Source organism: Tympanuchus pallidicinctus, unplaced genomic scaffold (genome assembly GCF_026119805.1).
Source record: "Tympanuchus pallidicinctus isolate F22 unplaced genomic scaffold, pur_lepc_1.0 scaffold5, whole genome shotgun sequence".
NCBI lineage: Eukaryota > Metazoa > Chordata > Aves > Galliformes > Phasianidae > Tympanuchus > Tympanuchus pallidicinctus.
The window spans coordinates 54,713,384-54,741,076 of record NW_026294769.1 but is presented as its reverse complement, the minus strand read 5'-3'; the positions used below and the strand labels follow the sequence as shown (position 1 = coordinate 54,741,076).

Genomic DNA, 27,693 nt, shown 5'->3' with positions numbered 1-27,693 from the left:
GATTGGCAAACAGCACTAAGCAACAGAGCAAACAGGCAGCATGAAGCAATTCAGCAGAGAATGCTGGATTTTAAGAAAATATCCGTACTTAAACACGGAAATATTAGAAGAAAGAGCTGAGTAGAGATAATAGGTAGGTGGAAATGTTGAAAAAAAAAAAAGGAAGAAGGAAGAAGCAACGCAACCTCTTCATTAAAACCCAAGGGCAACTGACAAGGGATAAGACTTCACTGCAGTGGAAAGTGAAATGCTGGAGCAGCAGAGGAGCTGTTTGTGGGAAGAAACAGGCTGTTCATACTTTTCTGCAGTTGAGAATCAAACAGAAGAAGCAGAAGTGCTCACATACATTAGAGAGATGTGAGCGCTGGCATCCACATGGGACATGAGCCCTCTGAAGATTCTCTGATTAAAGACGTTGCTGTGGGAATGTACAATTTGAAGTTCTAAGACCTATTCTGCAGAACAGATCCAGCCTTTGAAAACACTTTCAGGTCTCAAACACAGACCATTACATGTGGCCATTAATTAATCACCTGTTTTAATTCAAGTGCTGGGCAGATCTGCCTGCATCCTTTTTATTTCCTTCTTCTTCCCTCTGTTGCTTCTTCTCTGCCTTCCTCTGTATCTGCTTTCCTCTTGCAGGTTTTATCAGACAGTTTCCACCAAGGAAGATGCAAACTCCTCTGCCTTGCACTCAGCTGAGGCTCTGAGAAGGGCTCAGAGGTTGAGTCATGCATTCAGCATTCATTTGTGGTGTGTGCTTACTTTCAAGTATGCTTGTGGTTGCTAATCAGTGGAAAAAGCTGCCTCTGATTTAGTGGCCTAGCCATAATGTTGCATATACAGGCCACTGCACAACACAAGCTACCTGGTGACAGTTGCCATGTTTCTGGGATTTTTATAATGCACTATGGGGGAAAAAAAAACAAAAAACCTTTAAAGAAGCAGTTTTCTCAGAGATATCTTCCATTCAGGTGAGTACCTTCTTGAAACTGGCTCAGGATTTGGAATTCAGAAGTCCCAAAGATCCTCTCAGAAACAAACATTTTTGCACGTGGTATGTCTGTTTCTGGGCTTCGTCTCACAATTCTGTCTAATTGGCATGAGTCTAAAGATCCTTCTCTCCTTCTGTACATAAACTAGTCACCTTCCACACATGCAGAATTACACAATAACATGAAGACTGGCTCTTCCAACCTCCTGCTCACAGGAATCATTTAGCAGGAATGAAAGACCTAACTGCACTGCTGAAATAGGTCTCCCATTGCTTTGGGAAAGGGAGAACAAACAAAGGAGTGTTGGCAGATTATTTACAAACTACTTGGTTGTCATGTCAACAGAACAAATATGTCTCTGCTAAAAAAATGCAAATGAACCATTGCAGATAAACGTGTGTCAGATAGGATTCATTGGAGTGATTTGGTGAAGTATGTAAGTAACTAAATCCCAGTTTGAGGAGAGATATTTACAGATTTACAGCTCACTGGCAGTATGACTGGAGATGAAACTTTCACTGATTAGCTACTGCTAGGGTTAAAAACAAACAAAATGAAATCCCCTGACTGTTCAAGAGCACAAAGAAGCTATTCATGCTGCAGAGAACAAATAACTTTGTGTGATCTTCTGCACTCATAAATTGGCAATATCTCCAAACTGGACCATCATTTCCATGGCACTGCTGTGACAGTTTAAATTAGTGTAGAAAACAAATCTTCATCCGTGGTGTGCTCAAAGCAGCTGGCAGGAAAAGCAATCCCAGACTGAGAAAGGAGAAAAATTGTCCTCAGGTTACTGTGGTTCATTGTGTGGGAGCTACCTTACTGCAATGCCAAAATCTCTTGCAGCATTGGAATAAAGCTTAGAGGAGGGAGATGATTACATGTTCCTGAGCAACACTGATGCTGTTGTGACTAAGTTACAGAACTGGATCTCCATTATTTCTACAGCTGGACCTGCCACTATCACCCTTTGGCGCATAACATCATGATATCTTCCAATCAGCTGGGGTCCCCAGCTCAGCACCTGCTGGTCCCCAAACTGGCTGTCATGGAGCCAAGCTGGGTACATTCCTGTGGTGTCAAACTTAAATGAAGGGCCACAGGAAAAGGATATCTCACCTAATGGAGTTAAGGTGAGTTCCCATCCCCCTAAGGGATGGGAACATCCCATTCACAACCAGCAGTGGAGAGGACGTGCCTTTGTTCCAGATGGCAGGCGTGCAAAAAGCGTGGCTTAAGCCACTTACATTGTGTGACAAAAATGAGATTACCTGGTAGTCAATAGCTGCAGCAACTGAGTTACAGTTCACATCTATCAGTGTTATTATTAAGATCGGGGAAAACTAACTGGAAATTTCTGTGCTGGGAATTTTCCCCCTAAAAACAGTCTATACTTCGCTTGTTCTCACGTTTTAAGTTACATGAGAATTAAACCACAAAAAGAAGGAAGGGAAACAACCAAATATTAAATCCAATCCCATATTTAAGCTCAGATTTTCACTTCTGTTTGTACAGATTGATGCTGTTTCAGCTAATGCAGATGATAAGTGTACACATACATAAACAAAAACAAAAAACAAAAAATGATTCCTGAATACAATATGCCCTATGGATAAAATAGATAAAATCTACTGCTCTGTTGGAATTCATGTGGCAGCTCTGATTCCAAAAATTACAGATTTATTTTGAAGCAGAGGGCAAGATGGACCCACATTTTTTAAGAAAATTGTAGTTTATAATTTAAGGGCATGTTGGGGTGAGGGGCCATGCCAAAAGAATTTTCCCAGCATCAAAGAGAATGAAAACGTATTGTTTTATACATGAATGCACTTCAGTGTGGAAGGAATGTTATACAATTCAGCAGACAAGAGTGACCTATCAGAACACTTCTAAATTTCTTGGTGTTTCTTCAAGATTCCTAAAATCTCCGAAGTCCCCAGCACTCAATTTTCTAAGCCCCATTCTTCCACACTTCATTTTGATATTTCTTTTTTTCCAGTTGTTTTGAGGTCACTTTCAAAAATTATGTGAAAAGGGATTTTTGCTCATCTCTTTCACTCTATGCACAGGAAAAAATATCTTTTCCAGCCCACCACTTGGGGAATAGAGGAAGAGCATACATAATCTTCTTGAATCTTCTCATTCATAATGGAAAGCGATGAGGATTTAGCCCTACAAACTGTTACTCTCTGCTGAAGTTTAGCAATAAGCAGAAGTAAGAAAGGCTGCTCAGGAGCGCGTCACCTCTTCCATCACGTCCCTGAGAGCACAGCACTGGCAGGTGTCCATGCAGTTTGTCTGGGAAGGATGTTCATAAGATGGAGAGAGGCTGTGAAACTTTGAGGTGAAGGAACTGGAGAGAAGCAGTCAGGCATGGGTTTTACTGAATCTTGCTGCCATGCCAAAACCCAGACAAGTAGTGACTCTCTGTTCTCTTGCCCCTTTGGGCCTGTGGAACTCTTCCCCAACAGCACAGCTCTTTAGCACTTCTGTACTCCTGAACTAGAATTTCGTGGTGAAAGTGACAGCTGAGAAATCCCAACCAGTACTTTCCATAGGACTTGATCTAAGGTCATTGCACTGAGCTTACTTACAAAGAATGAACAAAAATACATCATAGCTGAAAGCAAGAGATTCTGACCACAGTCACATGAATAAAATGTACAACGGTCAGGGCACTAGCCAAGGGTGTGCAGCCTTTACCCAAAACCTACATCTGCCAGAGCTGTCTTGTAAGATCAAGATAAACAAAGTTACATTAAAATCTCAGTGCAAGAATATGCCATCTGTATAGAAGTATATATAAGGGCTGTCTTTCCTCACAGAAACACTTACAAGGAATTAAAAAATGAGGAGGCAGCTCAGATCTCTTTGGTAGATATATGCATAATTACAGGGTAACCACAGAAGCATTGAGAGAAGTGTAGTAACCACATATCTCTGAAAACCAGTTGTCTGCTTTGCAAAGGCAGCAGTGTAATAGATGCTTTTAACACAGGTTTTAAAAAGCGTTGGTAAGTCGAGGTTTTTAGATAGCTCAGCTGGCATTTTGCCACCAGTGAGCCTGCCAGCTCTGTGGCTTGTGAAGTCAGCAATGCTTGAAGATGAGTTACAGCCACCCACAAGCTGAACAAAGGAGCTATCAAAATCATTTCACATAAAACTCCTGGTTTTACTCAAAGTAGATTCCCCTAAAGAATGTAGTAATATTTCTTAGTTTTCAATAAACCCATATTCTTACACCTAAATGTCCTAGTTGCCAGCTCTGATAATAGCCTGTAACATTTCTTATGCTTTTCTTAAAGCTCCAGATACTGGAGACAAATGCAAGAGCTACTGCTTTGACGTGCAAGCAGTTGAAGTTTCCTAGCCATTGTGGCTGCACAGGAAATCACTCGTTCTAATAATAGTCGACCTAATGTCTCAGTGTGTGGAGACCACACACGCTTTCAGAAAACCTGAGGAAGACAATCCTGAAATTCTACATAGGTACTCCAAAGAACCAAGCTCATGCTGCTATGATTCTGTTATACAAATCACGTAAACTAATTACATAAAGTAGTGGATTCACCCAGGGACTGATTTGGCACAGTGCCCTCCATGTGTGGCTTAGGTGGAACCATGTGGTAGCTCCACAGAGATCACTGCAAACACAACTGGCTCTTTCTGGGGACTCCTTCTTGCCTCTTCCCTTCAGTGCCTTCTACAACCAGCAAGAAATCACTTAGCAGTAGCACTGCACATAATCGATGAGCACTGAATTGCTACAAAGTGAACTGACATCTGCCGTCCTTTGTGGTTAAAATTCATTGATTAACTTTTTTCATGTTGCTCTGTTTTGTTCTGTTTCCTTGCTGTACAGAATAATGATGTACTGAGAGATGGATCACCGAACTTGTGTCGCTTTTTAGACACTCTGTGATGCCAAGTGCTGAGTGTCCTAAATCACAGTTTCTCTAACTACATCCACACCTCACAGCAGGTGTAGACAATGGCATCCCTGGTTCCTAATCATGCCCCACACTGTGTAGATAATAGCTTCAGCTGGGACATTCCATGGGATTGTCTTCCAGGCTGAACGGCCCAGTTGTGTCCCTCAGAGTGCAGGGGGGGGCTCGTGCCATCTCATAGCTTAATAAGGGATTATCACACAGCTGGAGAGCTCAGGCCTGGCAGCATTCCTGGGATGATGAAGTCAGCTGTAGTTGATGTTTAACACATATTCTTTAGACTATATACATAAAATAAAACCGGTATTTTAGCAACAGGTGCCATTTCAACCACAGAGCACCAGGCTGTTAAATCTCAAGCCTAAACAAAACCAATGGATGACAACTCTCAAAAGAATTAAGATGGTTAACTAAGGAGTCAGAAATTAACAGACAACGAAGATATAAAACAGAATAGTAGAGAAAGGTTTTCTCTGTGGTCTGACATCCTTACCGCAGTGTCATTGGTGGTAATGTACACCAACACTTCTGAGTTGTTTCTGCCATTAATGTATCGATAACAGTTCCACACGCAGCTTATCAAGTAACCCTGTAAAGAGAAGTGTTATATCATTATGTACAGAAAATAAACCATGTATATTTTCATGCCACAGATTTGTGCAAATTGGATCCTGGACTGAGCAAAAGCCCTGTCATGGCATTAAGAACAGAAGGGGAGCATGAAGACTGCAAGTTCAATGCAAACAAACACTGAAAAAAAATGTAAATGTGATTCTCAAACTTTCTTTTAGTACTAAAAATTTAGCCTCGTGACTCTTTGTTCTTTGTCTTTATGAAAGGCCGTATTACAAAGGAAGCTTTCCATGATGCTCTTTAAGTTGTGTGCTTGCTTTAGTCTTGTGACTAGAAGGAACAGACACTGAAAGATCAGGCAGAGCAGTGTGGGGTGAGCTGGGCTTTCCAGTGCTCCATATACAAAGCAGAGCAGTTAAACAGTAAAATACTAATACAAATATGAATATAAGCCTGCTTGCTGCAGTGTCTGTAAGCATATCTAGGAATTCAGCAAGTAATCTTGACACCAGACCTCACAGTGGGCAGGAGTTTATGGAGACTTGGGTTGGACTGAGAAAGCTGCTTCATTTAGACAGTCTGGACCTATCTGAGTAGAATTTACTGTTTACAGATACTTAGTATTACAGCACACTTATTATGGACTAATTTTTTGAAAAAAAACATCAGTTTCTTTGGGCTTGAATGTAAGCAAAATAACATCACTTTGTGTATATAACCCCCATTTTACCAAAATGTGCACATCACATACACAGACTTTCTTTCCTATGCCTCTCTAAATACAGAGATACGTGAGTTCAGTCAGACATCTCAAAGCTATGCATGAAATGTTGCACACTACCAGGAGTAAGTTTTAAAATATAAAATGAATGTACACGAGATAAGGTGTTGCAGATACAGAATACCTCATGGATGATAGTAAAATGTAAATAGAAATCACTTCTGGGCTCCTCCATGGTAAGGCTGTTAAGCATCACTGCTAGGTGGTTAGTGGTACTAGAAGTTGAAGCAAACCCCAGTAAAATGAGTGCAAGCAGGCTGGAGACTGAAGCATCATCAAGCAAATTACAGGAATCCCTTCCTATTTTGCGAGTGGAAGCCTGGCAGGTGACTACGTAAAGATCTCATAAATCATGTGCATTTTTTCAATACTCCATTTAATCTGAGATTAAATCAATGCATTACATATAACTGAAAGGGCCAGGGGTCTTCTTATTCTTGCCTGACCAGAGAAAATTGACAGTGTAAAAGTATTTACTGACATCTGAAATCATTCCCGTCCTTTTAACCTTTATTATTATAATATAAAAATATTACATATTCCATATGAAGAAACAAAAAGTTATTGCAGCAATAATCCTACCACAGGATCATAAACTGCTGTTTTGCTGTTTTTGTTCTTGGAGCTCACTCAGCTTGGGATAAGGCTGCTGCCTGGCAAAGAGCTAGGAGTCTCCAGCTCTTTTTAAAATGGTTAGGAAAAGTGTACACATCCAGCAACTCCTCTGCCAGCAGGACAAATTCCAGTCTGGCCAGCAGAGAGGAGCAAAGTGGCTGGAAGAGAGAGGAGACAAGAACACATGTGGACCAGCTGGGCTCAGATCCTCAGCGTGCCCAGAGCAAGGCTGGTAGAGTGAGGCTCACATAGCCACACACAATGATAAAAACAGTGTGCTTTGATAATGCCCATCTTAAATCTTTACTTAGCAGGTTCTGCGTAGCAGTCCTTCCAGAAACCTAGTGTATGCAAAGTTAAACTGCTAGCACTGATTGGATTTGCATGTGCATCTCTCTTGAGTGAGTCATATTTTGTGACTCACTTGCACTGATGACCTTCCAAAACCCCTGTATCCTCTTCAGCTGCCCTGCGCCTCCTTCCCCTCCAGAGCAGTCACATACGAGCTGTTTTTTAGGATGCCACATGACTCACACATCACTCGACTGCACATCAGGAAGAGGGTGTTGGGTTTTTTTTTCCACTTGGACCGAGCTGGCTAGAATCCAGTAAGCCTGCTTCCTCTTCTTTATGGCCCTGGATGACTTGGGAATGTTACTTTCTACCATCAAGTGAGGACAAGACATGTCTGAGTGAGATCAGTGCTGAGGAGGTCAGGCGGGCTCTGCATCCTGCCTGAGCTGTGGGCTCTGTGAGCCACGGCCTACTGCGACAAGCTGTGTAAATGAAGGACTGTGATTCTGTGATTCTGTGACTGTGTCTCTTTCCAGAATTAAGTAGCGATGCCACTGTTGCTAATTACAAACAATACAAAGTCCCTCAGTGGCTTTCAGTGCTCAGAGTGCACTGAGAGAGGCATAACAGCGAGTACAGAGCAGAGTGCCGAATGCAGGACACTTCTGTGCAGACGTGGCACACCTTCACAAGAAACATGTGCACAGTAAACATGTGCACTCATTTGCAAACCAATCTCTACAATCCCTCTGTTCAAATCCAAATTGAGGGAAGCTCTATTTCAGACTCCTTGGGAAAAGTTATAGGGAGATTTATTTTTGAATTCTCTCATTCTGTTATATGTGGTGAACGTATCGTAGAATCACAGACTCACAGAATATCCCAGGTTGGAAGGAACCCACAAAGATCATCAAATCCAGCTGCTGCCTGAATACAGGATCACCCCAAATTCCAACCCCGTGTCTGAGCGCTGCCCAAACGCTCCCTGAACTCCGGCCTGGGGCCGTGCCCGCTGCCCCGTGCAGCCCGTTCCGTGCCCGCCGCCCTCCGCTGCAGCCCCTGTCCCTGACCGCCACCCGCCCCTCCCCTGACGCAGCTCCATGCCGTTCCCTCAGCCCTGTCGCTGTCACACAGCAGAGCTCAGCGCTGCCCCTCCGCTCCCTGTGAGGAGCTGCAGCCGCCATCGGGCCTCCCCTCAGCTCCTCTGCTCTGCACAAACCCAGGGACCTCAGCCACTCCTCGTATGTCTTACTCGTATTTTACTTCAATATATGCACACACAACTGCTTCACCTTCCAGCTGCTGTTCTAGCCCTGCAGCCTAGATGCATGAGGATCTCAGAGGATGAGGTCCACTTTGGCTCTTGGAGTGAAGATGCACACCACAGAGCTGGCAACACACCAGTTTTCTCCTGGGAGTCTGATGTTCACATTTGGAACTGGCCTTACATAAAGGTCACTGGATCTCTGCTGTTGAGCCCAAAATGTAGTGAGCAGTATCCTTTCCCACCTGCTGAGGTCCACCGCGGGTGGTCCATTTCCAGTCTCACCAATGTGTACAGACAACTTATATGCATATCACAGAGACCAGGATAACAGTTTGCTGACACTGTCTCACTGAATTGGAAAACCTCTAGGCTGCCTCTTCCTACCTACTTCAAGCAAAAGAAAGGCCAACAGGGAGAAGGAGAAAAGGCCATCTTCAGCAGCCACAGAGTGCTCAGAGAAGCCTGGGGGAAGAGTTTATTTTGGTTGTGCCTGTGCTTACCAACTCAGGCTGATTTGGGCTTGGAGGCTTTGCCCTGGCTGGGAAGGGCAGGTTGAAGTCCCAGAGTTTCTATTTCAACAGCTGAAGCTGTCAGGGGAAACCAAGGCCCCATTCACCAAAGCAGCTGCAGAGAGGGGTGCAGTCCAAAAGCTGCTGTGCTTTATATGCTTCAAATATGCTACTTGAAGTTCTGTGTACATACTTTTATACTGCTGGATGTCCTTGCTCAGCCAGATAGGAAAGATCTGTGTTTCATGGAATGTAACTTCAATTCTGTTTCCAAACAAAGACAGTAAGTGGTATAACACATTTTGGTCTGCTCTGGAAAAGACTCTGCCTTGGCATGAAATATTCATCCATCCATTTGAAATATCCGTTAGCTACTTGGGATCCAAGTGAGAGCTGTAAAGACAAGTGCCTGTGTGTGGTTGGCTGCCTCTCAGTCTTACTACCCTCTTTTGTCCCTCCTTCTTACAGTTTCATGCGCAAAGCACAAAACCACTATCTAATACGTGTATATCTTGATTTCTGCTCATGAGTGTCTTCCTTTATGGGTAGCTACGCTCTGAATAAAAGTAGCTGCACCCAAAATAAAAGTGTCCTGATACCAAACATTTCTGATGCGTCTTCTGATTCTGTTTCATATTTCCCACCAGATTAATGCAACTTTTCTAGTGCAGCTTTTCCTAGGTTACAGTGTTTTGATTTCTCTCTTTATTCCTAGTCCAGCTCCAGGGCCAGTGGGAGCTAAAGCATATTTTTATGCACAGCACCTTTTCAGTTTCAAAAACTTGGTACCACCTGTTAAGTCTATCAGCGATAAAGTGTGATAAATGTGATAGTGTCCAGCTTTCTTTTCATGCAGCTGACTCCAAAAATCTACATAACAGCTTTTCTGGAAACACAAGAAATTCAAATTAAAATGCTAACTCGATTTTAGTGTGTGTTTCTGTGTGAGTCATATATTTGTGATTCATTTGCACAATAATATATTGCTAGAATGAACATTAAGAAAAGCAATAGGCTGTAATAATCCTGGCCATAAAGAGCTTTAATGCAAAAATGGAATATTAACTAATATTTCAATCTAACAAGGCACTTTTCTCTTTGAAAAGGATACACCAGCAACTTTAAAATAGAATAAATTTTTTCACTATTAATTTCTCAAGAATTCTTTTTTTGCATAGTGGTTAGTTTTTGCTATTACGATTTTATTTATATTTCTTTTATAATCATAGAATCACAGAATCATAGAAAGGCTTGGGTTGGAAGGGACTTTAAAGATCATCTAGTTCCAACCCCCTGCCGTGGGCAGGGCTGCCAACCACTAGATCAGACTACACAAGAACCCATCAAGCTTGGCCTTGTATGCCTCCAGGCATGGGGCTTTCAGAGCTTCTCTGGGCAGCCTGTACCAATGCCTCACTGCCCTCCGAGTGAAGAATTTCTTCCTAACATCTAAACTAAATCTTCCCTGTTTCTGTTTAAATCCATTCCCCCTTGTCTTATCACTATCTACCTGCGTAAAAAGTCAGTCCTCCTCCTACTTGTAAACTCCATTCAAACAGTGGAAATTCACAATGAAGTCTCCCTGGAGCCTTCTCATCCCCAAGTTAAACAATCCCAATTTACTCAACCTTTCATTATAAGAGAGATATTACAGCCCTCTAATCATCCTCATGGCCATCCTCTGAATCCACTCCAACAGCTCCACATTGCTGATGATACGAAGTTGGGAGGATTGGCTGACACGCCTGAAGGCTGTGTTGCCATTCAGCAAGACCTGGATAGGCTGGAGAGCTGGGCAGAAAAAAACCAGATGAGGTTTAACAAAAGCAAGTGTAGAGTCTTGCATCTGGGGAGGAATAATTGCATGCACCAGTACAGGTTGGGAGATGAGCTGCTGGAGGGGAGCTCTGCGGAAAGGGACCTGGGTGTCCTGGTGGACGACAGGTTGGCCATGAGCCAGCAGTGTGCCCTTGTGGCCAAAAAGGCCAATGGCATCCTGGGGTGCATTAAAAAGAGCGTGTCCAGCAGGTCGAGGGAGGTGATCCTCCCCCTCTACTCTGCCCTGGTAAGACCTCATCTGGAGTACTGCGTCCAGTTCTGGGCTCCCCAGTACAAAAAAGACAGGGATCTCTTGGAAAGAGTCCAGCGGAGAGCCACAAAGATGGTGAGGGGCCCGGAGCATCTCTCCTATGAGGAAAGGCTGAGTGAACTGGGTCTGTTCAGCCTTGAGAAAAGGAGACTGAGAGGGGACCTGATCCAGGTCTATAAATATCTGAGGTGTGGGGGGCAGAATGGCGAGGCCGGACTGTTTTCAGTGGTGAGTGGAGACAGGACAAGGGGAAACGGCTGGAAACTGCAGCATAGGAAGTTCCACACAAATGTGCGCAAGAACTTCTTTACAGTGAGGTGACGGAGCACTGGAACAGGCTGCCCAGGGAGGTGGTGGAGTCTCCTTCTCTGGAGATGTTCAAGACCTGCCTGGATGCCTACCTGTGTGACCTGCTGTAGGGAACCTGCTTTGGCAGGGGGGTTGGACTCGATGATCTCTGGAGGTCCCTTCCAACCCCTACAATTCTGTGATTCTGTGATTCTGTGATTCCTCCTGTACTAGGGGCCTCAGGCCTGGACACACTACTCCAGATGAGACCTCACGAAGGCGGAATAGAGGGGGAGAACACCCTTCCTTTCATGCTAGTCCCCAGTCTTTTGATGCAGCCCAGGATAGTATGGGCCTTCTGGGCTGCAAGTGCACACTGCTGTCTCATGTCCAGCTTTCCATGCACCAAGATTGCCAAGTCCTTTTCTGCAGGGCTGCTCTCCATGAGTTCTTCTCCCTGTCTCCCCTGAGGAGGCATCACTCATGACTGGCCTTCACCTGGATGTAAAGCCATAGACAACAATCCTCTGGCTATCACCATCCAGCCAAAAATTTATCCACTGAACAGTCCAGCTTTCAAATCCACATCTCTCCAATTTAGAGATAAGGATATGGTGAAGGACCATGTCAAAGGCCTTGCACAAGTGCAGGCAGATGACATCAGTTGCTTTTCCTTGGTCTGCAGATGCCGTTACTCCACAGAAGGCTACCAGAATGGTCAGCCACAGTGTGCCCTGCACAGGTGAAGCTGCACTAGCTGTCTCGGATCACCTCCTCATATCACATGTGTCTTAACATCTCTTCCAGGAGGATTTTCTCCATGATCTTCCAGACATGAGGCTTACCAGTCTGTAGTTGCCCAAGTCTTCTTTTCTCCCTTTCTTAAAAATGGGAGTGATGTTTCCCTTTTTCTAGTCACTGGGTACTTCACCTGATAGCCACTTTAAAATATGATGGAGGGCAGCCTGGCAACCACATCAGCCAGCTCCTTCAGGACCCTGGAATACTTATCATCTAGCCCCATAGATTTGTATACATTCAGCCTCAGGAGGTGGTCTTGGACTTGCTTCGCTTTTAAATTGGGAGGGATTTTGCTCTTCCAAACCTTGCTTGGAAGTTCAGGGACACTAGAGTCTTGGGAAGCCTGATAGTCAGTAAAGATCAAAGAGAAGAACTCATTAAGTAACTTAGCCTTCTCTACATCTGAGGAGTTTTAGACATCCTTGTCATATTTATTTTATGACATCCAACCCACTCAGGATAAAAGCACAATTACATTCATATCCAGGAGTTTTAAAGAGCATATTCCTTTTGCAATCTGGAAGATCTACACATTCAGAAATGAAAAAAAAAGACAACTCTACTGCTGTGAACATATACATGGGCAAAGCCAATTAAATTAAATTTCTAAATCACAAAATAAAACTGGATATAACTTCCAACATCATCTTAATCCACTACCTTAATCCACCTTCACCTTTTTTTTTTTTTCTTTTTTTTTCTTTCAGTAACTTTCTCTATTCATGCTGTGTGGAAGAAACATCCCACCCCAGCTCTTCAGGATGTCTCTAACCTCATGAACCTCATGTGTAGCTGCTCCGCAGAGGAAGATCAAGAGCTAATCTGACACAAAACCAACAGCAATTACATCATTATTCCCTGTTCCCTTTTGCCATCCCAGGGACAACCACAGAATCATAGAATGGTTTGGGTTGGAAGAGACCTTGAAGATCATCTAGTTCCAACCCCCCTACTATAGGCATGGATACCTCCCTCTAGACCAGGTCGCTCAAAGTCCCATCCAGCCAGGAGTTGAATGCTTACAGCGATGGGGCATCCACAACCTCACTGGGCAACCTGTTTCAGTGTCTCACCACCCTCACAGTAAAGAATTTCTCCCTAATATCCAGTCTAAATATACCCTCTTCCAGCTTAAAAGCATTTTTCCTTGTCCTGTTGCTACATGCCTTTATAAAAAGTCCCTCCCAAACTTTCCTGGCCCCCTTGAGCCTCCTCTTTTCTAGGCTTAAGAGCCCCAACTCTCTCAGCCTCTCTGATGAGGTGCTCCAGCTCTCTGATTATCTTCATATCCCTCCTCTGGACCTGCTCCAACAGCTCCATGTATTTCTTGTGTTGGGGCCCCAGAACTGGATTCAGTACTCCATGTGGGTTCTCATGAGAGCAAAGTAGGGGGGCAGAATCACCTCTGTTGACCTGCTGGTCATACTCTCTAGATGCAACCCAGGATATGGTTGGCCTTCTCGATGCTACTGTCTATGTCACCTACAAAGATGTTAAAGAACATCAGTCCCAGTACCAATCCCTGAGGAACATCACTTGTCCCCAGTCTCCACTTGGACACTGAGCTGTTGACTGCAAATGTCTGAATGCTACCATCCAGCCAATTCCTTATACAGCAAGCGGCCCATCCATCAAATCCATTTTTCTCCAATTGTACAACCAGGATGTCAGCATCAAACGCTTCGCACAAGTCTAAATAGATGATGTCAATTGCTTTTCCTTTATCTGCTGAGGCTGTACCTCCATCATAAAAGGCCACCAAGTTTGTCAGTCATGTTGGTTATCACCAATCATCTAATCTTTATTTTCCATAGTAGGGCCTTTAGGAGGATTTGCTCCATGATCTGGTACAGAAGTGAGACTGACTGACCTGTAGTTAGCTGGATCTTCTTTTTTTTCCCTTCTTGAAAACAGGGCTTATGTTTCCCCTTTTCCAATAAATGAGAACTTCACCAGAGTGCCATGACCTTTAAAAAGATGACGGGTAGCGGCTTGGCAACTTCATCCACCAGTCCTCTATGCTGTCACTCCCAGAGGGAATGCTTGAATCTTTTAAACTGTACCTTTCTCAGCTGTTTTTTTCCCCTATTTTGAATGATATTGAAAAAATAAATGTCACTAGATCTTCATTCCCTTTACCAAACATTTTATGAATGTATTGAAGTATGTGTCTTCTGTTGTAAAAAACTAATGATTTACCCTTTATTTCCTAGCTACATAATAAGAGGATCTTTCCCTACATATCTGAGGGTATTAATTTTTTTTAATTTTATTTGTTTATTTTTTAAAGCCTTTACTGAGAGGCTCTGCCAAACACCTTTTGAAAAACCAAGAAGCCTGTTTAACAGTCTCTCCTTTGTCCACTCCTTCAAGGGATTCATGTCTCATGAGCTCTCTCTCATGCTTCCCCATTGTGGCTTATACGTTCTTCAGTTTGTACGTGAGTTTTTCTGCTGTTTTTTTTTCTCCATAATAATGTAGCTGTCATACTGACTAGCTTGTAGTTCTTCATCTGTCTTTGAAGCAAGGACACTCAAAGAGGACAATTCACGCATGACCAGAAGTAGAATGTATACAAATGGACTTACCTTAAAAGCTAAAATGATGCTTATGAAAAGGAGTATAATCACAACCAGGCACGTGGGGTTCACAGACATGATCTCTTCCTTGTAAGGAAAGTTGCTGGGCTGCAGAAGCAAAAGTAAGCAAAACACTGTAAGTTAATCTTATGAATCACTTAAGAAACATCCAATTACTGCAGTCTATAATTAATAGCTTACAAAACTTGCTGTGATGTACTAAATTAGGACCTCTCTGAGCCAATAACCAGTTTCAGTAAGTCTGGTTGGGACAGGTGCTGCAAATGCTCAGCTTGCCAAATGTTCCCAAGAGTGCTGAGAGATTTGCTTTTTGCTTTATTCATGTTTTAGGTTTTCTTTCCCACAGTGGTTTTGTAACAGACACAGATTAACGATGGACAACCCTCTGGGGGATTTGTAACAGGAAATCTCTTCTCTTGAGCAATGGTGGACAAGTTCTGCTCTTACAAAGAGAAAGCTATCTTATCCTGGCTGTGGTTGCCAAAGACCAGTTGCAGCTCTTCCCAGAAATCAGAGGAAAAGTCTAGACAGCACAATCCTTCCACTTAAATATTTGATCAAAAGACACTGTCTGTATTCAACTCCATCTTCTTCTAGCTGAATTTGGACTAATTCCCTCAGGAGTACTGCTGTTTGAGTGTATGCCCTGACACTTTCCCTGTAGCAATAGAGGCACGGGCCCTACAAGGGAGCAAACTCACGATTTTAAATCTGAATGTGCTCCAGCCTTCTGTTATCTTGTATATGAAAGGGAAGCAACAACATCCATCCTTTTAGATGACTTACAATTGTGTAACACTTCAGCACCACTGGATGCAAAACCACCTCTAAAAATGTACTGCTGTATTTGCTATTGCTTAAAGAAAACATTCATTAACTTGAACATTCCAAATTGTTTTGAAATATGGCCACGCATGAGTTCCTGTTCCAGATGGAATAAACTATTGTTCACAGATTGACAGAGCTGCTCTTCACAAGACAGCTCCACAGCAGCAGTGTACATGAGAATATGCATTAGCTCCTTCCTCACGCAACCCCCTTCTTCCTTACAGACCAAATTACTTAACCAGGCCAGCTCTGCATCCTTGTCAGGACAATTAACTAGACACCGAGTTACAACTGTACTCCTGCCAATGATGGTGAAAATCCAGTGTAACCCCTTAATGCCCCTTGTACCAGAGCTCAGCCCAGAGCTTCAGGAAATTCTCTCTCTTTTTTTTTTTTTGGACAGCTGTTAGTAAGAATAGCTCTTTATTTAGCGCTTCCATGAACTGTTCAGAGTGATTAACATCAACAGCAGCTGTAACCATTTGCAGATAACTGTTATATAAGCACATTTTCTGCTCTTGACAGCAGTGTTTCTGTTAATGTACTGAATTCCATGGCTGGAGTTTTTATCATGTCATCTTCCTTGTTGAGGTACAGCTTTTGTAGGAAACTAGATTGTTATAATTCTATGAGTTTCTTTTCTTCTTTTTTTCTTTTTTTCTTTTTTTTTTTCCCACGTTACCAAGTTTATTGCTATGTATAGTGGATATGGTACCCCACAAACCAGGAAAACAAGGGTATATGGTGGAAGAAACCATTGGGTGGCTTGAAACATATCCTGTCCCTCACGCCACTGCCTGTAACACTGTATTAGGCCTCAAAAACAGGTCTTTTGGCAACATGGTACCCCAAACAGAATTGGCTCAGATAATGGGACTCATTTAAAAAACACTCTCATAAACACGTGGGCCAAAAAGCACGGCATTGAATGGATATATCATGTCTCCTATCACGCACTAGCTTCTGAGAAAACTGAGTGAGACAACAGTCTGTAAAAAACCATGCTGAAAGCAATGGGTGGTGGAACATGCAAGCACTGGAATAAACATCTAGCAGAAGCTACTTTGCTAGGCAATACTCGGGAGTCTGCCAGCCAAAACAGCCCTGCCCAATTCGGCATTGTACTTACTGTAGAAGGGGGAAAGGTCCCCATAGTACATGCAAAGAACATACTGCGGAAAACTGTGCGTCATCCTGGCCTTAAGCAAGGGCAAGCCAATTCTTGGGATTGCTTCTGCTCAGGAACCTGTATTTGCTTAGTGGATCAAGGCTGATCCATCCATCAAGGCTGGATTTGGCTTTGGGCAACCTGCTCTAGTAGTTGCCAATTCTGCCTTCAGCAGGGGGGCTGAAACTAGATGATCTTTGAGGTCTTTTCAACCTAGGCCGTTCTATGATTCCATGATAATGCAAGAAAATGAGAACATTCAATGTATACCTCAGAGTAACTTGATGCTGAACTGTGGGGGTGAATGGCCCTTCCAGTTTCTGGCAGCACAGCAAGCAGAATAGTTGAAACTTCCCTCTCTCCCATTTTACTTGTTTTATTAATTGTAACACTTTTTCTTCTTGTTATCTTTCATTCTTCTACCATTTGTAGTAAGCTTTTTCTCTCTCTTTATTTTAATTGGGTTGTTCTGTGTTTTTTTTTTCCTTCTTCCTGAGAGGGGTATGAGAGGGTGAAAAGGGAAGGGAAACCCTCCCCTTTTCCTGTCGCACTTGTAACTGTGACACCCAGAAACCAAGAAAGCAAGAATATATGACAAGAAAAGATGCACTGAAAAGCAATACCAAACCTTATATATGGAAAATTTAAGTACTGCAGCCACAGCCGACTCTATGTAGTTTGCTGGAGTGAAGCAATACACTAGGTTAGAAAGCCCAGTCAATCAGAGGCAGTCTCAGTAAAATTGCATAAAAAAGGCTAATTTTAGTACTGACCTACTATTAAAAACAAGTTAGAAAAGTTTCTGAATGTAAAAGAACCCTTCTAGTGAGGCTTTCCTCCTTAGATGCTCTGGCTTTGCGGATCAGTCTCCAGTCTAAGACTGGACAATTGCATGCTGGGACTACATTCACAGTATGATGGGCTCTTTCCAGACATCACTGCAATTGAGATTTGCATGAGGGAAAGAGGAGGGTGGGAAATGACCACAGAAGTTCCTAAAACCTTAAAAAGCAAGAACATCTGCCAGAGCCATGAGACCTGGCCAAGCCTGGGAGGAACACATCCATTACATCAGCAGTGCTGTAGGTGAAAGGACAGTAAATACACACAGAAAGCAACAAGCTGGGAGAACATATAAGGAGAAAAAGGTTGCAGTTTGTCCATCCACACTCAGTGATCTGGGTTTCTTTCCTGATGAGAAGTTCTAACTGAACTTAACCAGACCAGCGTTTAGCTACTGATAATGACCATTATCATTATTTCAACAGTCTTTTAATACCTACTTGTTCTGCATATGAAAGCTATAATGGCATCACCTTTTGATTCCCTTTCTTGACAAATTAAGCAGGAAGAGCTTGTGATTTGTCATCATACTGCAATTTATCCAGCTTTTAAATGGCTTACAGAGGAACCTTTCTGTATGTTAAAAATCGGAGACAAAAGAAATATTTAGATGCATTCTATGACAATAGCTGAGCAGTTGGGGAAAAAAAAAAAAAAAAAAAAAAAAGAAACTTGTCATTTAGTTCCGCAGTCTCCCAGCTGCAGTTGCTATAATATAAGCTCATCTGTATTCCTTCTATTACTTTTTAAAAAAATGTATTTAGATTTAGCAGCGTAGCACAAATTGCTGGATGAATTCAGGCTCCAGTCAGTGTGGACCAAGCATTACTGGGTAATGCTTGTTCAAGCTGGATCAAGCATTACAGAAGCATTACTTGATAATGCTTTTGTCCGTAGGGTCACTGCAGAGAAGGACCTGGGGCTCCTGATGGATGAAAAACTTAACATGAGCCAGCAGTGTGCTCTTGCAGCTCAGAAAGCAAATGTTATCCTGGGCTCCATCAGAAGAAGAGGGGGGCCAGCAGGGACAGGGAAGTGATTGTCCCCCTCTACTCTGCTCTTGTGAGGCCCCATCTGGAGTGCTGTGTCCAGGTCTGGAGCCCCCAGTACAAGAAAGACAGGGAACTGTTGGAGAGGGTCCAGAGGAGAGCCGCAAAGATGATCAGGGGACCGGAACACCTCCTCTACGAAGACAGGCTGAGGGAGCTGGGCTTGTTCAGCCTGGAGAAAAGAAGGCTGCAGGGTGACCTCATTGCAGCCTTTTAGTACCTAAAGGGAGCTTACAAACAGGATGGGAATCAACTCTTTGATAACAATAGATAACAACAGGACAGTAGATAACAACAGGACAAGGGGAAATGGTTTCAAGTTGAAGAAGGGAAGATTTAGGTTGGATGTCGAGGGAAGTTCTTTACTGTGAGAGTGGTGAGGTGCTGGAACAGGCTGCCCAGAGAGGTTGTCGATGCCCCGACCCTAGAGGTGTTCAAGGCCAGGTTTGATGGGGCCCTGGGCAGCCTGGTCTAGCATTAAATGGGGAGGTTGGTGGCCCTGCATGTGGCAAGGGGGTTGGAGATTCATGATCCTTGAGGTCTCTTCCAAACTGGGCCGTTCTGTGTCCCTGTGATGCTCTATCATACCATGAAGTCAAATGTCTTACAAAAGTCTATTAAGTCCCTGCCCACCTTTATTTACAAAACATGCAATCTAGTCAGGGAAAGAAAATGAGTTTCCCTGTAGGATCGAAACACCATGAAACTGTGCTGGCAGACAATCATATTGCTCTGTCTTAATCCTTTATCAACTGACTCTCATCTCAGTATTGCTGTTAGTCTGCTTGGTAGCAATGTCAGGATAATCAGCCTGTAATTATCCTGGATATCCCCCTTGCCCTTTTGAGCACAGACAGTTTAGTGCTCATGAAACGCCACCTCATTGCCCACCCAGAAAATGATTCACAATCACAAGACAAAGATCCATGCAAACAGATAGTTTAACAGAGCAGAGTACAAATTAGCTGGTTTATTCATTTAAAAACTGCATGTTCAGATTGAAAACTCTCTTGACTGTCGGCAAATAAAAGTAGTTCAAAATCCCTGGCCATGTAAACATGTTGTATCGCTTGTTTCCAAGTGCAGAACAGAAATAACTAGTGAATACTTCTTCCTTTTTTAAAATTGGTACTTTTATCACCTCTTCCCAACAAATAGCCTCTCCTTCACTAGAATTTTTTCTTTTTCATTTCTAAATACTTATAAGTAGTCTTTTGCCCTTTCTAGTTACAGATTTTGAGGTTGTTAGTTGTTTTTTAACCTCTGGTAACTTTCAATGAAGGTTTCATTGATTTGAGTTATCCAGAAATAAAACATCTCAACAACAGAAAGACTCTTAAAAGGAGATTAAGTCTCCAGCTTTCTTTCAGTCACATGGTAGGACTCGGCTTCATGCCCCAGTGTACTCAGGAAAAGCGTTATGGAAGAAAACAAAAGTATATGTGCACAGCAGATGGTGGCTGCATTGAACTGAAGGGAAAAACATGTTTTTCCTGAAATAATTAGTAATGCTGTTAGAAATGTAGGCTGAAACAGCACGGTGGATCACAAAATGATTTGCTGCACAGTTTCCAGTACCTTCAGAGCCTGCTCATTGTGTTTTGGCTATGGAAGGGCTCAACAGCAGAGATGACAGTGATGACCTACTGATTTTGAAGGAATTGGCTGTCCTTTGCCTTCTTGGTGACCAGCTCCAGATGTGGCACCCAACAAGAAGAAAAGGGTCTCTTCAATGCATAGCTCCCTGCCTGCTCTTTAAGCTGCAGCTTTTTCCCTTTCATTCTCCCACAGGGGCCAATATTAAACAAAAACTGATTACAACCTGAGCCTTCTGGAATGGGGGCTGTGAGCTGCAGAGCTGCATCTGGTAGTGCAGCCACGTGGCCCCTCAGCTGCCAGAGGAGTGGGGCTGGCACTGGCCCAAGTGAAGGGCTGCAGGCAAAGGGCGAACAGGAGGGCTCCTGCTTTAATTTGCTCTTTTCCACTTTTATTTCTGAGAATCTTTTGAATTGCTGCTCTGCTTCTATTCCAGTGCAGCACTGGCTGTGAAGGCAGGTGGGTGTTAAGTAAGGTGAATCATAACAGGTTCCTGATGTATCCCAGCTCCTGCTGCCTTGTCACATTGCCTCTTCCCACCAATTTGTGTGGCCATTTATCTGCCAGCTGCTGCTCATTATCTGTTATTTATACTGCTCTAGCTGGTTTTCCATGCACATAACAAAGTTCACAGCCAAACTAATCTGCATTCAAGTTCTCAAGGCAGATTTTCAAAGATGGCTACAGGGTTAGGTTCTACAACTCTGCAACTCCATCCGAACCCATCTGGGCATGGCCCTGAAACAAAGGGTGCTCTTGTTCTCACTGTCGGGGACTGTAATCACATCCCATAGGCTCACGCAGTACTGACTATGGATGTCTGGTCTAACTAGAACACGGCAAGAAGGGTACCTCTAATTGACCCTAAAACAGACTCTGACAGGATATTCTAGCAAAAACAAACCTGCCTTGTATCAAACTCCTGCTTCACAGAATCATAGAATCACAGAATCATCAAGGTTGGAAAAGACCTAAAAGATCACCCAGTCCAACCATCCACCTATCACCAATAGTTCTCACTAAACCATGTCCCTCAACACAACATCCAAATGTCCCTTGAACACCTCCAGGGTTGGTGACTCCACCACCTCCCTGGGCAGCCCATTCCAATGCCTGACCACTCTTTCAGAAAAGTAGCATTTCCTAATGTCCAGCCTAAATCTCCCCTGGTGCAGCTTGAAGCCATTCCCTCTGGTCCTATCACCAGTTACGTGAGAGAAGAGGCCAACCCCCAGCTCACTACAACCTCCCTTCAGGTAGTTACAGAGCAATGAGGTCTCCCCTGAGCCTCCTGTGCTCCAGACTGAACAATCCCAGCTCCTTCAGCCACTCCTCACAAGCCCTGTGCTCCAGACCCCTCCCCAGCTTTGTCGCCCTTCTCTGAACCTGCTCCAGGCCCTCAATGTCTTGCTTGCTTGCTTAATGAAATCTGTGTTAAAGCCACCGAATACATTCAAAGGAGCAAAAAAACATCCCTGATATAGCACCAAAAATAAGTCACTGGATATGAACATAGTAGCTTCAAATTCAAAAGCAATCACTTACTGTCTACCTCTTATAATGACTCTCATTGTAAATGAAATGGTGCTGAAAACTTCCACAGCACTCCAAGACTCCAGAACTCTGCACAGATAAGCTAGTATTATTATACTGTAATAAGATGGTAATGTAACTTGCAAGGATACTGAATATAGACAAGGAAGCTCAAACTGAGAGGACTGCCTAGGAAGTTAGCAGTGAAATATTGGCTAGAAATACAGGACAAATTGTACACAGTTCTCTCCTAAGCCCCAAGAGACTTGTGAAAATTAGGTGGTTTACCAGCTGGCGAAGGTAGTCCTGAATTGTGCTGGGATAGACGAGTACACTGATGGCAACCAATGTGTTGAGAGCAAAGTCAAAGATCTGGTAACAGAAGAAAGGGATGATCCAAGCCGCATGTTGCTGGTAAGAAAATAAAATAAAAAGTCATCAATGACGAGCTAAAATTGAGATATATATATATATATTTCTGTACTAAAACCTAAGGAACATTTGACAGAATGCAGTGTTACATTTCACAGAGCTGTAAAAGAAAAATACACTGTAAAATCAGCTGAAGGAAATACAACATTCGGCCACAAGAGTTGGCCAGGCCAGCTTGGCTGCTGAACTGCTGCAGTATGGGTGGTGCTTGTCCCACAGCTTGTTATACTGGGACATTTAAAAACCACAGGAGAATTTCTTTTTTCCCCTAATAAATAGAATTAGTACTGAGACAAACCACAGGCATGGGAGTTGAATGGGAAAAAAAATTCCATTAATTTTGGCAGGAACAAGATTCAGTTCTCTGAATGCACAGCTTTTCCAAAAATTACTCATGTTTGAAAGTGCAGACAGTAAACACAAGTGGGCAGCTGTCCTGCCTTCAGCACGGGGCTTTGTGATACCACTGATGGAGGCAACAAGCTCTGCCACCTCTTTGTTCTTTCTCTTAATTTTCAGTTAACAAGAAACTGTTAGAAAGAAGCATTTTAAATTTGCTTTCTATAGCTTGTATACTTTGCTTAATTCACATCTTTATGGAGTATGATGTTACCTTATATGCGCCATACGTAGCCATTGCACAAATCAGAATCATAAGTAGAGAAATTGCTGTGGCAATGCACATATCTGAAAGAGAAACATACGAGTGATTGCAGAACATTTGAGAGCTTGATTCAGTTATTTTGCCACTTGCTTGGTGATGAGCATCCCAAAGGACAGGATGTGCGTGTGGGTGGTGATGAGCCAGAGACATTGCCCAGCTACTGCTGGAGAAAACTCCAGCTCCTATGAGAAATCTCCAAAATATGAGAAACAAAGACACTGATTACTCTGCACAAGCTTCCGTAGCTTTGATAAGGCTGTGAATAGTTTCTTTTTTTTTTTTTTTTTTTGAAAGAATTTTCAAATATCTGGGGAATAATTGGCAAGAAGACTATTTTGCCTGTGATGATTACATCAGTCATCAAAAAGTGTCTGTGCAGAACTTAAAACGTGACCACTGTGGATAAATCAGAGCTTGCCAGACACTGGAGATGAACAGAAGCCGGCTGCCTGGCGGTAACCAGGCCTCTGGCTATTTTTATACTCTGAACCCAACTCTGCCTGCTGTGAGACAGCTCTTGGCATCAGGACACACAGCTGAAGGCTGTCTGTTCCATGTGGATCAACAGGAACCACTGTCATATCTTTGCCCATGGTTGCAGACATGCCTTTCAGTCTGGAGAAGACCACAGTCTGAGAGAAGAGGTCTGCATTGAGCTAAAAAACTAAGTTCAGATTAATCTTGGGGAAGTCAGGATGTTCATGTTATCATAGAGTCATGGAATGCCTTGTGTTGGAAGGGACCTTAACATCTACTCAGTTCCAACCCCCTGCCATGGCCACCAGATCTGGCTGCCTAGGGCCCCACCTGACCTGGCCTTGAATGCCTTCAGGGATGGGACATCAAAAGCTTTTCTGAGCAGCCTGTGCCAGCAACTCACCTAGCATCTAACCTAAAACCTAAATCTCCCCTCTTTTAGTCTAAAATTATTCATTATTTATTATTGCTAGTTCTACACTGCAACTAACGTAAAGGATGACCAAGCTGCCATGGATCTGGAAAAACAAACACAAAAACAAACAAAACCAAAAACCACAACAAACACTAAAGAGAATGCACACTACAGCTTGTTTTTTGCAGTAATAGCTACCACATACAATTGATCATATCTCTCTAAATACTTCAGCAAAGCAGAAATATATTTTTAAAAGGAAAACTAGACAAGGCAGTTAAAGATATCTTACAAAAGACTTACTGCATTTGAAACTTTCATTTCAACCAGGAATATTTCAGAGATGCAGTTTATTAATGAAGATATATAACTATCAGGAAAGGTGAAGTGGTGTAGGAAGCAAAATATTCTTTAAGGTTTTGACTGGAGTAATTACAGGAATCCTATATTTTTCCTCTATTACTGCTCAGATTTCAATTAACTTTTCATTAGACTTAGGAAATTTCTAAGCCATGAAGTGCTGGAAGGAGATCCTGGGGGGGAAAAAATCACATATGTTTGGTCTTTTCCTAAATATCTCCCATACATCATCAACAGCCTTTGTCAGAATGCCAGAAATGAGAAACTGTATTTCTGAACCTGCCCTTACAGTAACTGTGAGTAACTGAACTTTGCAACTACACTTCAGAGGCTAAGCCCAAAGAGGAGAGACGAAGTCGTGCATTTAGAACATTATTTTTTGAGGTCCTAGAACTGAGAGTATCTGGCTGGGAGGGAGTATTGATCTGCCAGAGGGTAGAAAGGCACTACAGAGGAACCTAGATAGACTGGATCAATGGGCCATGCCAAGCCCTCTTTGGCCCAAGATGGTTCTTTCTTTCTTAAGACTTCATTGGGCTTTTTGAGATGCACTGGTTTCACTAAATGAGATGATAAGCAGAGGGAGGTGGTGAATTCTTTCTCAGCCTTCTCCCTTGGCATTCATCGTTAGAAGAGTTTACTTGCTGTAGCTTTTTCTTTTCCTTTTGACATGGGGCTCATGCTACGTCAGTGATATTGATGATGAGGGACAGGAAAGGCACATGCTTCCCTTTAGCCCCCTAGCCAAAGTTCAAGTGTGCTATGTATAGGTTTCTTTATAAAAATTTTTCCATTTGAATTAAATCTTGTTGTGCTCTGGGTTGCATATCGTGTTCTGCAGGGAGAGGATCCAGACACTGCCTTCTGTTTCCCTCAGCTCTGTACAGAGACTACTGCTTGCCTCACCTGCACATCCTCGGGCAGAGATACCGGCTGATTTTGACAGAGTTCCCATGGGTATCTACAGGGCATAGGCATGGCTTACGAAGGATTGTACACAACTGTGATAGCATGAAGACAGTAAATGAAAACTAGCAATGCTCTTTTCTTGTTTGAGCTGTTAACATGCCAGGATCATAGCCTGCATATCTGGAGAAGCTCCGCAGGAGTCTTAGGTAAAACCTTCTCAGAAGACAGGCTGATTTACAAGGCTTTTTCATCTCCCACACAGGGATTATTAGGCTTCTACTAGCAAAAACACTGCATTAGCAGCTCCCACATTTTACCTTTTTTCTAGTCCATCTTCAAGTACATAAACTCCCCGAGGCCCTAAAGAAATAATAATAAGAAAGACAAAACTCAATGGACTGAGCTAAACAACGACTAGGGGAGGAAGCCCAAAGCATTCCCTGGTTCCCAGGTCATAGAATCATTAAGATTGGAAAAGATTTCTAAGATCATCTAGTCCAATTGTAGACTGTGACCACTAAACCAGTAACATATCTACACTTCTCTTGAACATCTCCAGTGGCATTGAGTCTATCACCTCCCTGGGCAGCCTGTTGCAATGCCTTAACAATCTTTCTGCTAGGAAATTTTTCCCAACATCAACCTGAACCTCCCTAGCACAACTTAGGGTCATTCCCTCTTGTTTTATTGCTGTTCCCTGGGAGAAGAGGTCAACCTCCACCTTTCAGCTATTTGTAGAGTGATAAGGTCTCTTCTAAGACTTTTCCAGACTAAACAGTCCCAGTTCCGTCAGCTGCTTTCCGTAAGACTTATGCTCCAGACCTTTCACCAGTTTTTTACCCCCTCCCTGAATGCTCTCCAGGCCCTCAGTATAGTGAAGGGCCCAAAAATGTGCACAGGTGTGACTTCACAGATGCTGAGTACAACATCACTTCCCTGGTCCTGCTGACTGCACTATTTTTCATACAAGTCAGAATGTTGTTGGCCTTCTTGACCACCTAGGCACACTGTTGGCTCATGTTCAGCTGGCTGTTGACTAATCCTCCCAGATCCTTTTCCACCGTGCAGCTTTCTAGCCATTCTGCCCCAAGCCCAAATGCAGGACCAGGCACTTGGTCTTGGAAACCTCATACAATTGATCTCAGCCTAGCAATCCAGCCTGTCCAGATCCTTCTGTACAGCTTTCCTATCTTCAGGCAGATCAACACTTCCTCACAACTTGCTGTCATCTGCAGACTTACTGGGAGTGCACTCAATCCCCTCATCCAGATCATCAGTAAAGATACTAAACATGGCCAGCCCTGTTACTGACCCCTAGGGAACACCACCAGTGACCAGTCACCAGCTGGATTTAACTCCATTCACCACCACTCTAAACCCAACCACCCAGCCAGTATTTCACTCAGTGAAGAATACTCTTCTCCGAGCCACCATCACCTGCCAGCTTCTCCAGGAGAATGCTGTAGGAAGCAGAGTCTCTTTGCTAAAGTCTAGGTAGACTTCTTGGTGGCAGCCAAACCACACACCCTGTCATCCAGCACATCATCTGCTGCATGGCAAGGCCTAACAGGTGTGTTTTTTTCCATTGCTTCCTTTTCTAGAATAAAAGGAAAAAGCTCTGCCCTACAGCATTTTTTCCAAGTGTTCAGATAAGTACTTCTGCTTAATCGACCAGTTAGTTCAGAGTCCCTGGCAATGCCTTGGAAATCATGCACAGGCCTAAAACCTGAAGTTAAGGATGAGTGTTTGTTCAGTTACACGCTCACAGTTACTGGAAGGGCAGGTCCACATAAGAACTGGTGCTGCGTGGGCATTTTCAAATGTTTCACAGTTGACTGGCTCTGGTTCTGTGTGTGACAGACAGCTGTGACACTTTTGTAACAGAAAACTGAAAACTGACCATAAACGACACATGAATGCAGTCCTAAAGAAACACAAATACAAATATTGGGTGGAGTCCCAGTATCTTGGAAGTCAAGGGCAAATCTGTCATCAATGTCATCCAGTATTATGATTCAGCTGTTAATTTTATTTCCAGCTAATACTGAGCCAATTTGAGGAGGGCTAATAAGGGAGTGATAATTTTGCATGCAAATTTTACATGTTTGTTTGTTTGTTTGCCATTGATAGGGGCAACAAAACTAGCAGTGGGAATAACAGCTGCTAATAATCCCATCATTGTTATATTTGTCAGCACAAGCACATATAGATAACAACTTTGGGACCTTCATTAGCATTAAAAAAATGATGTTTCTTATTATATTTTGTACACATGGTTTCACATCAAAGGATTTCTGCACATGCAGCTAATCTAGGAAATATTTACTCAAAAATAGGCAATTAAAAGTGGGGCAAGAGAAAATTTGTCTGATGTTTTCTGTTAGAAGCAAAGGTTTCCTCAAGCTTGAACAAATACAGTCATATTAAAAATAATGATAATAAAAACAAATTCTTTCTTGCCAGCAATTTCCAGTGGCATTAAACCAGAGGGAGTCAAAGAAGCAAAGGAGACCTTAATTCAAATGTTCGTTTGTAATTAAACTGCCTGGGAAATGTTCCCTTTAATGAATGGAAATGAGGTCACCTGGCCCACGAGCCATCCTTTTACAGTCTTTCAGAGTTCGCTTTAGAAGCCTCAATAAAAAATATAAAAA

General features: G+C 43.0%; 1 protein-coding gene across 1 annotated transcript in view; it reads right to left on the bottom strand.

Annotated features, from left to right (window-relative positions):
* Nucleotides 1–27,693, bottom strand: part of LAPTM4B (lysosomal protein transmembrane 4 beta) — a 58,653-nt gene that overhangs the window by 15,314 nt on the left and 15,646 nt on the right. The window contains 4 exon segments of the mRNA XM_052703309.1: nucleotides 5,442–5,537; nucleotides 14,754–14,852; nucleotides 22,071–22,193; nucleotides 22,828–22,901. Of these exon segments, the coding sequence (XP_052559269.1) occupies nucleotides 5,442–5,537; nucleotides 14,754–14,852; nucleotides 22,071–22,193; nucleotides 22,828–22,901 (392 nt within the window).